Source organism: Caretta caretta, chromosome 15 (assembly GCF_965140235.1).
Source record: "Caretta caretta isolate rCarCar2 chromosome 15, rCarCar1.hap1, whole genome shotgun sequence".
NCBI classification, from domain to species: Eukaryota; Metazoa; Chordata; order Testudines; family Cheloniidae; genus Caretta; species Caretta caretta.
In genome coordinates this window covers 23,612,418-23,626,498 of record NC_134220.1, presented here as the reverse complement: position 1 = coordinate 23,626,498, position 14,081 = coordinate 23,612,418, and the positions used below count along the sequence as shown (strand labels likewise).

Genomic DNA, 14,081 nt, shown 5'->3' with positions numbered 1-14,081 from the left:
GCACCGAAGCTTTCTTGGATGTTTAATTCCCTTGAAAGTATAACATAAAGCTTCCTGCTTTCTTCCTTCCATTTGCAAAAGCTGACTCACTTCTTTGCATTTTATGTATTCTGTGCTTATATGTACAGTATGCATTATGGATCAGAGCACAGGCTGGGGTGAATTCTGAATCCGCTCCAACTTTGGGGCATGAATGTATTTGTGGAACTGAAGTGTCTACGAGTGTTGATGTCCTTTGAATGTGTCTGATGCTCTATAATGGCACAGTTACTAATGTCCTGGGGATGAAATGCTGTTTAGCTAGCATTCGTGTATTTGGCGGATTTTTTTATTCCCCAGTGGGATTGTTCCTCTGCCTGCTGAACATGTAAACCCCTTCTCTACATAACTGAACAATTTGTCTATTCATGTTCTTACAACGCTCCCAACATTGTGATATCAGAGACAGTCACTTTGTTAATGGGAACCGTTCTGTTACCTTTTGCCCTAGATGTTTTCTGTGCCTCGCTTTGATTAACTATAAAATTAGCATATCGACATTTACTTCTCTCTCAGGCATCGGTTGAGACATTATAATGGCTGTGAAGCAACATGGAACCCTTGCATGAAGGGTCCAGACCAGTTACATAAAATTATTAGAAGTATTTTTGGCTACAGGTATTTGTGACAGGGCAATGAGAATACAACAGGATTTTGCATGCCTAGGAGGTGATGTGCTTTGTTGTGAAAGGGGACAATACATGTAAATCATTTCTTCCTGAATCTTAGTCTTAGATTCTGCCAGCAACTTCCCCACCTCACTCCACTTTCTGATCCTCTCTTATAGCATGTTGGGCCAGAGAATGAATTAATTTCCCACAAAGCTGGCCCAGCTGCAAATCTCTCCACTCCAGGCAGAAAACTGTAGTCCTTCCTGTCTAGAGCATTAACCCCTTTCCTGCCAACCTCTGAATAAAGTATGCACACCTGTCTTTCCCTCCAAACAGTGAAGTAATCAGTATCCAAGCCTATGTGGGGCAGGGGTACTTTGGAGCAAGGATAGAATCTTTTGAATTCTATTGCTGTGACAACTTAAAGTTGCATTGAGTGAGCATGCTCTGATGTAATGAGATCGCTGGAGTTGGAAACTTAAGATTTCACCTACAGTATTTGAGTGTTTTCCCATTTAATTAATGAAGCAACATATATTTAAAAACAAAAGTAATTGAAACCCAGTGACCATGAAGAGATAATTGCCAAGTGTACATGCATGCATCTCAGAGAGGATTTGTTTACCCTGGAGAGATTAGCGGAGGAGCTTCTGTCAGAACCAAGGTGTTTTAATATTTCTAATAAGAATAAAATCAGGTCTTGCAGCTGATTCTTCCCAGTGTCTTCTGTTTTAAGGACTATCTGTTTGCAAGGAGCATATTTCTAAATGTCGTGGGTATTCTGGATCTTTTTTTCCAAACGGTAACAGAATTATACTTAAAAACCCACCAACAACACTGTAATGCATGAATGTGCACTGTCCTCTGTGAAAGCTGGATAATTTGAAAAATAAACACTATGCTAATCACAGTGGGTGGTTAGAGCATGAATTAAATTCTTACTAACATTTTTCAAAAGGAAACAAGGCTTAGGATATATCTTCTAGGTTGCCCTGAGGGAATACATACTCGTATCCTAAACTGCCTCAGGATGGTATCATTACTTCAGAGGGAAGTACTTGAAAGAGTGCTAATTTGCTAGTTTAAAAATATTAACTTGGAAAAAAGTTAAAATGACACTTTGAGGCTATTTTGCACATGTCTAAAATTAAAAGAGTATAAACCTTCTGTTTTCATCATTTCCAGTTTCAGCATCAAGTTGCCTGCCTTCCCTTCATCGCGTGGATCTCATCACTTGTCTGAAATGGTATATAAGACATCATTTGCAGATTCCAGTCCATACATTCAGCCAAGGGGAAGAAATAACCCTGCTTGGGAACAACACTGGAGAAATTGCACAGCTAGAAGTGTATTATAAGAACAACAGACCAAATTCCTGCCCTCAAATACACACAACCTCCCTGCAACTTCTATGGAAGTTGCATCCCAGTGCAGGGTGGGGCAGCAGAATGTAGCCTAACATCTTCTGTTCACATGGTACCTTTAAGCCCATTGGATCCTGCTTCTAAGACAAGCGATACCCATTAGTTCCTCCACTGCAGTCCTGCCACCTCTAGGATGGAAACTTTGGAGTTGCACATTAGCACAGTGACACAACACAATAATTTAGGACAAGGAACAAAGGATAATATCACATCCAGTTAAAACTTCGGGGGGGAATTAGCATGCGACAGTGCTCCTGGCCACTAAAGGACAGAGCTCCTGGGGAAAGCCTAGCACAGGGCTTCTCAATCTTTTTCTTTCTGGCGGCCCACCGGTGTCACAGCAACATCTGCATATAAAAGCCAGGGCCAGTATTAGGGGGTAGGAAGCAGGGCAACTACCCAGGGCCCCATACCCCACAAAGCTCAGTTGCTCAGGCTGTGGCTTCAGCCCCAGGTTGCAGGGCTGGGAGCCCTGGGCTTCAGCCCCACACTGAGAGGCTTCAGCTTTCTGCCCTGGGCCCCAGCAAGTCTAACACTGGCCCTGCGTGGTGGCCCCCTGAAACCTGCTCGCAGCCCCCAGACCTCTGGTTGAGAACCTGGCCTGGCTTATCAAGAGGTGCTGTTGTGTAGTTAGAAATACCCCAGTTACTTAAAAAGAACAGGAGGACTTGTGGCACTTTAGAGACGAACAAATTTATTTGAGCATAAGCTTTCGTGAGCTGTATCCGATGAAGTGAGCTGTAGCTCACGAAAGCTTATGCTCAAATAAATTTGTTCGTCTCTAAGGTGCCACAAGTCCTCCTGTTCTTTTTGCAGATACAGTCTAACACGGCTGCTACTCTGAAACTCAATTACTTAGTGTTCTTGAGCATAATCTTTATTCATCCAGATCCAAGTCAGTTTCAAAATTAGGCCCCGATGCAGGAAAGCATCTCTGTTCAGTACAGCACGCAGAGCCATGTTTAAGTCACACTGAAGTCAACAGGACCTAAGCATATGCCAGAAGTCAAACATGTGCCCCAGAGCTTTCCTGTACAGAGACCTTGTTCTGGATGATTTTTAACTATCAGTGCCCATAATACTTTGGTTTATGGCCACAAAGGCTAAGTTCTGTTCTCTTTGAATTCTGTCCTTCCAGTCAATCAATCAGGTAAAGAAATCACACTTTGCAAAGGTTTCAGTACAGCAAAAAAGCTGAGATAGAGTGATTATGTAACTTCACCCCTTATTTTCTCCTCTACCACATTCTTTGCTTAAAGCACCATCAAAGGCATTTATTTTTTATTCCTTTTCTCCAGTTGGAGTCATTCTTCTGGAAATGTTGGAGTATTTTTACTTGTTTTCAGACAAATCACAAAGGGTTTGGGGCTCCCTTTGGAACAACTCTGCGTCTTCCTCTCGCAGAATCTTTCCATCACTCCAGTCTGCTACACTTGGTAGAACTCACTAAGGAAGCTGAGAAACCAGCTCCAAAACAGCGAGAAGCGTTTGAATGTCCAGCTGAGTCCAGGCATTAACACTAGCAGCCAGGGAAAGTTCTCTAAGTTAACCAGCATGGTGGAGAATTTTGAGTCCACCTCTCTAAATTCTTATTGTGTTAAGCTGCTCCAGTCTCTAATGCCTCATTGAGCCTCCTGATGTAAAAGCCTGTTTCTATAGCCTTTGCTTATACTGAATGCTGCGTACTCATACTAGCAGTTTCATTGCACCCAATTGGATTCCTCCCATAAGTAAGTAGCACTCACCACAAGTGAGAGTTGTGGAATCAAGCCCTGTACAAATTGTGGCCATATGTTTTGTTAGTTATTGTTTTAAAGGACTCAGACGCTTGTCATCTCTATTGCATCTGCCTTTTAACATGGGTACAATTAATTCTGCCCACAACAGAACCATTTAAATGCCTAACTACCTGATGCAGGTGCAGTTAATAGGCATCTATGGCATCATGGTTAGAGTGGTAGGCCTAATAATTTGTACCCTCAGTGCTGGAGGCCAGTTCAGAAAACCTGATCCTCTCAGTTTCTGGGAGGCCTCACAACTATAAATGCTTGTGATTAGTGGGGAAAAAAGCCATCCCCCCAAATCACAGGTAGCCATCTGATCTAGCAACATTGCGGGCCCTTGCCACTTTCCTGGTCTTTTCTCTCTCCTTTCTGTTTATTCCTTATACAGACAACACCCCCTTCTTTAAAAACTACTGCAAGTGCTTTACTTTATTTCACATTCGATAGAGCACATTTTCAAGTACCAAAGTATTTTTGCAACATGGTAGAAAGAAATAAAGCAATTTAAGAAGACTAGTAACTAGAAAAGTAAGTTTTAAGCTCTCATTTGAAGTGGAATAATGAGTCAATTATGCAAATCTCACACGGTAAAACGTTTCACTGGAATGGCGCAACATGCTTGGTGTTTGGAACTGTCCAGGGCAGAAAAGGAATGGAGATTCCACAGGTACAATGGAAATCCAGACTGAGAAGTATCTTAAATACTAAAGGTTCATCTAGCCCAGTATCCCGTCTTCCAACAGTGGCCAATGCCAGGTGCCCCAGAGAATGAACAGAACACGTAATCATTAAGTGATCCATCCTTTGTCGCCCATTCCCAGCTTCTGGCAAACAGAGGCTAGGGACACCATGCCATCCCATCCTGGCTAAAATCCATTAATGGATCTATCCATGAATTTATCTAGTTCTTTTTTAAACTAGAACTCAGGCTTCAACTTCAGTCCTGGGTCCCAGCAAGTCTAATGGTGGCCCCAGCAACATCTTTAAAATGGGGTCACAACCCACTTTGTGGTTGTGACCACAATTTGAGAATGGCTGCAATAGTCCATCCGGGAAAGTATCCACAAAGCAGTAACAAATCTGCATCAAGAACAGCTAGCCGGAACTAATTCACCTACACTGTTAGCCATGTAAGTATAATTTGCGGGTCTTGATTCACCATGACCGGTGAAGCAAGGTGCAAATTGTACCTCCCTATGCCAGCAGGGGCTGCAGGTGGGGAATCCATCCCCCTCGGGAGGCAAGTGGCATTTGTAGTGCCACCTTCCCCTACAACCCCCCCGCAGGGAAGGGCAGCTTGAAATTGCAGTTGAGTTCCCCAGGCGCCCAGCTGGTGGAGCATGCCAAGGACATGGTGTGAATCAATGCATCCCCAGGCTGCCCAAACTGCACACCCCTCCCCAGCCAGTGCTGTCCACTTTCGAGGTGCACAGCTGCCTTTCTGCAGGGGGGGTGGGGGGGGCTAACACTCTGGCTACACCCCTCTGGGAGGACTCACTGGTGCTGGGGTCATTTATGCCTGTATCTGGTCTGAAGTTTCCAAAGCTGTGTGGAGAAGCTTCTCAGTACAAAACAAACGTCAAGACCTCTTCGAGGAAGGAAAGTCAAAGAAGAAGCAGAAAATTGAGGAAACGTAGGGTGGGGTTGAGGGTGCATGTCACAGCTAGACAACAAATAGGTTCAGAACAGCATGAGGAGGGAGGGGTTTAATGTACGGTTTGTGGGGCAAATTCCACCTCACCTCCATGGGTGTAGAGGCCACTCCAGCAGTGGAATAACGAAGGTGCCCAAGGGCAGGAATTAAGGAAACCACACAGAAAGTGCAGGCTTGCTATGTGGCATGAAGCCCAGCTCCCACAACTTGGTGACGAGGCAAAAAAAAGAGGAAGATTCTTTCCATCTTGCCTCCTCCCATTTCTCAAGCACCTAGCCAAATTCCTCGAGCTGAGGAGCTCATTTCCGACTGGGCTTGCTAATGCAAACATTTAACAACAATAATAATAAAGCACAATAATCCAACAGGGAAGCAGTTTCACAGAACTGTGCTCGCACCACACAACGTAGGCTGTTTGAAGTAGCTCAGCAAATTATTCCTACCGGAATGAAACAGACAGACAATGCCTGTAAGAATACTGCAGAAAAGGTGGCTAAGGCTGACATTCAAGAAATATCACAAGATTACAGTTTGAAGTTTATTACAAGAACGAGTCATTTATTCTATTTGCCTTTCACATTGAAAATCCCATCACTGTTGTTCTCTTTACAGCCTCAGCCACAGTCCAGAGATTTTGCATCCCTCACACGTGTTTTGGAAAGCAGCAGTATACAGTGCGCCTCTGACCTTTACTGAGATCCATAATGTGCTTGATCGGTCAGTCTTATCCCCCTCTTTTATAACCTCCCCTGGCCGTGGTGAACTATTTTACAGAATATTTAAAAGGTTGCAGTCATACCACATTCCGCTCTTTCATGCGATGGAGGGTTCAGGAGAAACTTACTAAATAATTTTAACTGGTGTCGGTTTTGCTGTTCAATAGCGCTGGTTACATACATGTATATATTTCTCCATTGCGTCATTCAGCTTAATCTTGTGGTTCTTCACCAAGGGTCTGTCCACATGGGCAGCACAATGCCTGTGCATCAGTTAAACCCTATTCTGAAAGCCAGTTTAACTAGTTCTTAATCAGCTCTCTGTACAGGAGTGAAGTTCACCCCAAAGTTACAGCCCATTAGGGATCTGATTCTGTGCTTACATAAGTTTTACCTCTACTGGGAAGCAGCATAGCTTAGTGGGCGGCACTGGACATGGACTTAGTAGACGTGGGTTTTAGTCCCACTTCCGCCACTGGATTGCTGGGTGACCTTGGGCAAGTCACTTCACCTCTCTTTGCCTCCATGTCCTCATCTATAAAAAATGGGGATAATGATGCTCATTTCCTTTTCAAAGCACTTTGAGATCTATGAATGAATAGCGCTAGATAAGAACAAGGCATTTTTATTTTTATTTCTATTTTTATTACTGGCTCCAGCTGAGTTACTCCAAATTAAATGACAGGTTTCAGAGTAACAGCCGTGTTAGTCTGTATTCGCAAAAAGAAAAGGAGTACTTGTGGACCTGATGAAGTGAGCTGTAGCTCACGAAAGCTCATGCTCAAATAAATTGGTTAGTCTCTAAGGTGCCACAAGTACTTCTTTTCTTTTTTCCAAATTAAATGAAAGGAGAATCAAATCATTTTTCCCCACTGCATCTTGAATAACCTAGCTACAAACTTTAGTACTTGCGAGAACAACCTTCACATTTTCATGTTTACTTTTTGCATGTTTTGCCCAGATATAGTTAAACAAAGCAAAACAAAATTTATCTAATTCAACCTCTTTTCTAAATCACTGGCATGCTGTTGAAGTAAGTTGAGGGTAAGGTTATGGCTTTTGACTAAAGCAGCAACTGCACATGGAAAAATTCATCATGCAAGAGAGGGTTTTGGGTGGGGTGTTTGATATCACATTTTAGCATTTTTTTACACCTTTGCCTGCTTTCCTAAGAGATAAGTAAATGTTCAGTGACCTGAATTTTAAACAGCTTCCTAGTTATTCTTTTGGATTGCTAGATACTTTGGTACTTGATTAGTCTAAAATCAAGGCTGAGACAGGTTGTACAGAAGAAATTGTGCCTTGTAGAATTACTTGTGGGGATTGGAGCCAACCACCCACTACAATGCCAGGAAAGGTTAATTACACCTCACTTTCATTTGACCTGAATTCAAGGGTGGATAGCTAGACCTCCTGCTCACCTGGTTGTAATATTTGATAAAGGAAACATTCTAAAATTGCATCTCTTAACTTTGCCAGGCAGGTGACAATGGCTAGTGTTGGGATGTTTTATGCTTGCTTTGTGCATTTTAGAATGAAGGATGGCTGCTTTAAGCTTCAGATCAAACCCACTCTGGTATCTTCCCACCATGAAGCATTAATGGGAGAGACAGCTCTTTTACTCTTCCTGTTCGCTCGGCTATTCAGCAGCAGTTCAAAAAAAACAATGCCATGCAAGTCAAAAAACCCAAACCCTTCAAAATCACACAATAGCAGATGGCGCCTCCCATGTGCAGAGAGAGCACAGTGGCATCTACTGTGCCTTTTATCAGGTGCAACACAGGTCCCGCACATCTTGCTCCTCCCTTCCCCAACTGTGGGGTTTCGGGCAACACTATCAGGGCTAGAGTCCCTCACTTGGTGTCAGCGAGGATACAAAATTCACTGCTGTGCAGAGTCAGCTCAAGATCTCATCTGTGAAATCCGTGAACCAAACCTACTGGTTTTCTTATAGGTACGATGAAAATCAGCCACTTCTTCGTTTATTTTGCACCTTTCCTGCTGACTGAAGGAGATGCAAGAACATTTTAGGCATCTAAAAACACAGTCTAAAATATTCATTTCAGTCTTATCATGTAGTAGTTAATCCCCTGATGGGGGTCTTGATGTTTATCCTTCCCTCTTCAAGTTTTCTTAATTATTTCTGTCCCGTGTTAATTCGAACAAAGCTCCCTAGATGTAGCCTTTTCGATTTAGAATCTCAACTGCTCTTCCCATTAATGGCCTTGATTAATGTGCTTAAAAATGCCTCAAAGACATTTGTGACACATTCTGAGAGGGGAACGACAAGGATTTTGAATATGTTCAATTTAATTTGATACTCTTTGTACCTGTGAGCTTGGAGTCCATTTTACATTTCTTAGCAAGTGCTTAGATTTGTTTTTTATTCTGTTACTTTCCAGGCATTGATGTGGAAGGAGCGTGATCTCCAGACAAGTGGCTTCGTTTTGTTAGCCAAACCATGGCAACTTTGGCCAAAGCCCGTTTGGAAAAAGTCATTCATTGTCATTTCAGTCCCTTGATTAGGATTGATCAGGACACACAATTGAATGGGGATAGACACAAGGATGGGTTTTAAGTGGCAGGCTGCAACTTGACCAAAATTTAACATGGGAGAAGGGTGCTATTTGCACACTTCCCCATACCAGGCATTTAAGTGGGTCCAATGTGCGGTTTATAGGGCATCTGTCATATAGCCCATAACTCATGGCAGACTCTCCATTGCCAACCCCAAGGATTCTGCTTACTCTGCTGAAATCTCTCACCTTCCCTCTGCAAAGGGAACAGAAGAGAGGGCCAAAGAGGGATCTCAGACTGCAAAGACTTCAGATCTCCCTTTTGCCCATCGACCCAGGGTCTGCCGTCAAAATCCTGTGTCTCTTATTTTCTGGCTGATGGCCTTTTGGCCTTTTATCCGTACTGGGCACAAGTTGCAACGGACATTCATATAGTTCCTAACACTGCATTCCTAAATCCTCTCCCTCTTCAGCTTTCTATTCTGTGTTGCAACACAAGGAATATGGTGTGACACAAGGAAGTGCTGATGCAAGACGGATATTTATTTAGCAGTCTCAGTGGAATGACATGGGTCACGATTACTAAAGATCACTGCCCCGCTCCCCTGGCAGAGGTCAGTGTATGCTGACTTCTTTGGCAGCTGTCACATCTTTCCTTTTATTTTAAAAACTAAATGCAAATTATTATTTATCTTGCAGCAGCAGGGACCAGGGTTCCATTGGACACACACGTCGTAAAGCAATGGTCCTTGACTCAGAGAGTTTCCAGTCTAGGTTAAGATTGTTACAGGATAAGAGTTTATAATCTAGGGGCTCAATTCTGCATCCAGATCTGTGCCAAGGAGCTCTGAAACCAATAGGACTCTGTGAGGGTGAAGTGGATCTATCCATATGACTCCAGGTGAAGGATGGGGCTTAGGTTATTAGTTGCTTCCATATAGTACTTGTCCTGGAAGTATTTTAGTGTAGCAAACATCATGAGATTACATCAGCTCTATATTTATTTTGGTGAAACTCCACTTAGAAGTTCTAAAATTAATAGTTATACTGAAGTTCTGGATGCATATTATGGACCACAAGAAGGTCTTTGGCACTGAACCTTACAGGACTCATATGAAAAGAGAAGGATTCTGTTTTATGGGTCTGAGAGTTTTTCTCTTTTTCTTATTAACATATGCCCCCTTTTTCTGGATTTAAGTAAGCTGTAAACAAAATTTGATGCACATGAAGTTTGATTCATGGAGAATTTAATTTCTCCAGTATAAAAGACTACCACAGGTCACATAACATCACAGCATTATTTTTGTAATTTAAGTAGTATCCATTGAGGAATGCAGAATTGTTTGCCACTAATTTGAAAGCTAAAGATACAATATGCGTTACTCCCATTATTAGCAATGTCTTTGTGCCGATGTATCATTCACGCTGCGTCTTCCTGAACTTTTACCCATTTTGCAAGTAATCTTGGGATTTCTTTTAAAGGTTTCTGGCAGATGCGACTCCATCTTTGTTAATGGCAAGGAAATGAAGAGCAAAGTGGATACCATTGTGAACTTTACTTACCAGCATTTTACCACCCAGCTAGAAGTGACGGTCTGGGCTCCACGGCTTCCTTTGCAGATAGAGATCTCGGATACAGAACTTAGCCAGATCAAGGGCTGGCGGATACCTGTCACATCCAATAAGAGGTATGATTGCTATATTTGCATGACCTAGGTGCATGCATATGGGCCAGGGATTTTAAGATCCAGCAGATTCATTTGGAGGCTATTTTTCAGAGGGTAGAACATCCCATTTGCAAACAGAGTTTATAGTCTGCCTCGGCCTGAAACAGTCACTACTGTGAAAACGGTAGGCCAAATTCTGTCCTCCTTTCCATCCTGTGAAAACTCAGTGAAATCAAAGCTAGCTGCATGGATGGGAATCTGCGGAAAGAGTGCGGATGTATCACGTCAAGCAGCCAGCACTCAGTAAGACATAGGGCGTGTCTACACTGCAACCACAGGGTGCAATTGCAACTTGTACAAAGATACCCGAGCTAGCTTTAATCTCAGTCGCTTGGGAACTGGAGGAGTGCAGGTTTCAGCATGGGCTTCACAAGCCTGCCAGAACCCTGGGTAATTACTTGGGCCCACACTGAAGGCTGCACAGCTGCAGTTTCCCTGATCTGGTACCCGAGCTGGCTAGATTGATGCTAGCTCAGGTATGTCTATGCAAGCTGCCCGCAGACCCCGTGATTGCAGTGTAGACACACCCAAGGCACTGTAGAAAAGACACAGGTCTGGGCAGAGGGCAGGGTACCTGGAGCTCTTGACTCCTAATCCCAATTCAGAATTCCTGAGGTCTAGTTTGACTGTTGGCGGCCTCGTGCAATTTACTGACGAGGCCAGCCTCAGTTTCTCCATCTGTAAAATGGGCTAGTACTTGCCTCTCTCACAGTGGTGTTATCAGAATCTTAGAGCATAGTAAAGACTACACTTTAACTGTGGAGTTATGCTTTAAGGGTTTGCATCAGGTATATATAAGACATTTCAATGCACAGAAACTCAGCTAGTGCATAGTGTAACCCTTCCCACCCTCCCTCCATGCAGGCATGTCCATAGTTACAGCCTGATTCTACTATCCTTACTCTCACTGAGTAGCACCTTACTCTGAGCTGTTCTGTTGAAACCATTTTGCCTGAAAAACATGTAGATGGCCCTCCGAATGCTAATATTTGCATGCACAATTCATTGCAGGTGCAAACCTGTGGGCACAATTACTTGTGAGTACAATATTTATTACCCACAAGAATAGATCATGTTGTGGCCTTGCTGTAAATCAGGCTTTTAGAGTTGAAGTCTTTGCCCCTTTTTCCTTGTGCTCGACATTAATGTAGCTCAGTAAGCTTCATTACATCTGTTACACAAAATTCTGAAGGGAATATGGCATTTTCAGTTAGACACCCCCCCACCCTTTAATCTCCTCTTTCCCAAAGAATGCAGGTCCAGTTTCTTTGACATTTCTGAATATAGATGGGCGTCTCATTTCGGTTGATTATTCCATTTGACCTCTGCTGCACCTTCTCCATTACTGTAATGCAGCAGAGGTCTCCAATAATAGACTCACCTTCTGTCCGCTTGTTTTTCCTGAGCCTGTATCTGCTATTTCTAAAGTCACAACATGCAGCAGAAGTGCACTTTGCACAGTATTGTGTCATTGTGTTTCATGGGCCTAGATGATTCGCTAGATTTGATATTACCATTAAGACCAGCAAGTTCAGACTATAAGAATGCGTTCACAAAAGCTGTTTTCAGTGACTTACCGTTTTGCCCATGGTTTGATACTTACGCTGACTTACTATTACACTGTCATTGTGCCATGCGACACTAGACTTTAAAGAGCATGCAGTGCCTCAGTTACGCAGCATGGTGATAACACATAGATGTGAAAGATAAGGGGAGAAAAATTTCCCACAGATCATCAGCAATATCAAGAAGAGCCAGGTGGAGCGATCTGAGCAAACATAAAAGCATGTGGGTGAAAAAGGTACAAGGTGAGTGAGCATTAAAGCAGCAGATCTTTTGAAGAAGCATCAAGCTTTGTACAAGCAAGTTCTACAGAGGAGCTCAAAGAAGCACTACCTAGCAGATCTGATTTAGGCAAGAAAGCATTGCGGATTCACAAAAGATTGTGTTCTGATAAAGAGATTCCACTGGCAAAAGGGGGGAAGGCTTCTTGAGGTCTTTTCTCCTGCCCCTCCCATTCTCAAAGGACCCATGCGGGAACAGCCAACATTTGGACAAGCAGCTAGATTAAGCGTTTCCAGGAATACTACTGTATTGATGAATTTCAGGATCACTTGAAAAATTCTATTGGTGAGCATGGCATGACATCAGATCAAATTTATAATGCAAATGCAAAAGGGTTTCTCAGCAGTGATCCTATCACTGAAAATCCTAGTAGTTCCAGCTAGGAGCCTGTTGCCGGCTGTGCTCAGTGACTAGGACACATCTTAGCTATTGAAGAGACCAAACAGAGCAAGGAGCAGAATTATTTAGCACTTTACAAGGGGATGTAACTTGGGGTAATGGAATAAATTAACCAGATACTCTGGCAATGAGCTCACTACAAATGGGCAGATAATCAGATACCTTCTTTTGTCTATCTAGAAGGTGCTCCTGATCAGGTGGCTGTATCAAAAGGACAGGTAATGAAGAACTGGCACAATGGAAACTTTTCTAACTTTCACTGGTGAAGACAAAGTTGCTCTTTGTGGAGAGAGAAAATGTGCTCGGTGATTGAATTGGTGCCAGCTGCTACAATAGTCCCAGAATCACTAACTTTCATTTGCTTTCGCAATCCAAAGAGATGCACCTTCTGCTCCTTTTGGGCCTGATGCTGCAGTTCTTTCTTAGACGCAAATCCAACCGAAGTCAATGAGGTTTTTGCTGGAGTAAATGACTGCAGGATTGGGTTGCTGATGTTTATTATAGGAATTGGCTTTTGAACACCACGCATGGTGAGTTAGACATTCAGCGGTGGTTAACATCATGGACGTTTTGACTTTAAACCCATTACGCCCAGCTTTGGGCATTTCCCTCCTAGGGTCTAGTGCTGATTTATTGGGCCAGCTGAAATAAAGATAATGGTCTGAGAGCCTGCACTGTTTGCAAGCTGGCAAGCAATCTTCGTTCACTGCTGCTCAAATTACATCTGACCCACTGGCACATCTTTAGCAACCATTGTTTCCGTGTAGCGTGGAAGAAAAAGCGGGGCTGCTGTATTGCTACAAAAAGGTAGCCGGTTGGTTGACACTGGGTGTCAGCTGCCTATGCATGTGTGACTGGAAAAGTATTTCAGGTTTCGAGTAGAAATAAATTACCCTGGGTTTATGAAACACTAGGATTTTTTTATTTACTTTTTTTCTCTGTTTTAAATCAATAGGTAATCAGGGACTAGCATTAGCTATGCTAGCCTTGACATTTGCACTGTATGGGAGCTTCAAAGTTTCCTTTCTTTTTTCATGCTTTGTGTGTTTTACTCAATATTTCATTGTTTTTCCATGTTTAGAGGCGGTTTGTTTTGTTTTTCTCTCTCTCTGTCTGAGTGTTTATATTACACCAGGACCATACTGTCTTTGTACCTTCCACATATTTATGGGTTTATACTCAACACCCCAGTGAGGTAGGGAAGTATTATCCCCATTTGACAAACAGAAGCACTGAGGCACAGAGAGGTTAAGTGACTTGCCCAGAGTTGTGCAGGAAGATAATGGCAGCTTCTGAAGCTGAACTTACGTCTCCTGCTTCTCAGCAGCGTTTTAGCTTATATTAGTCACTGCTAAACTGCCCTGGA

At 43.0% G+C, this 14,081-nt stretch overlaps 1 protein-coding gene and 1 long non-coding RNA gene across 10 annotated transcripts in view; one reads left to right on the top strand and one right to left on the bottom strand.

Moving 5' to 3' along the window:
• Positions 1-14,081, bottom strand: part of LOC125622783 (uncharacterized) — a 375,814-nt gene that overhangs the window by 48,134 nt on the left and 313,599 nt on the right. The window lies entirely within an intron of this gene.
• TMEM132B (transmembrane protein 132B) overlaps positions 1-14,081 on the top strand; it is a 421,597-nt gene that overhangs the window by 393,153 nt on the left and 14,363 nt on the right. For 5 of the 6 annotated variants that reach the window (XM_075120021.1, XM_048821144.2, XM_075120018.1 and 2 more), the window contains one exon: positions 10,227-10,432. In XM_075120021.1, the coding sequence (XP_074976122.1) occupies positions 10,227-10,432 (206 nt within the window). Of the gene's footprint in view, positions 1-9,233; positions 9,359-10,226; positions 10,433-14,081 lie in introns of those variants that run through there. The other variant, XM_048821145.2, reaches the window with a different exon arrangement.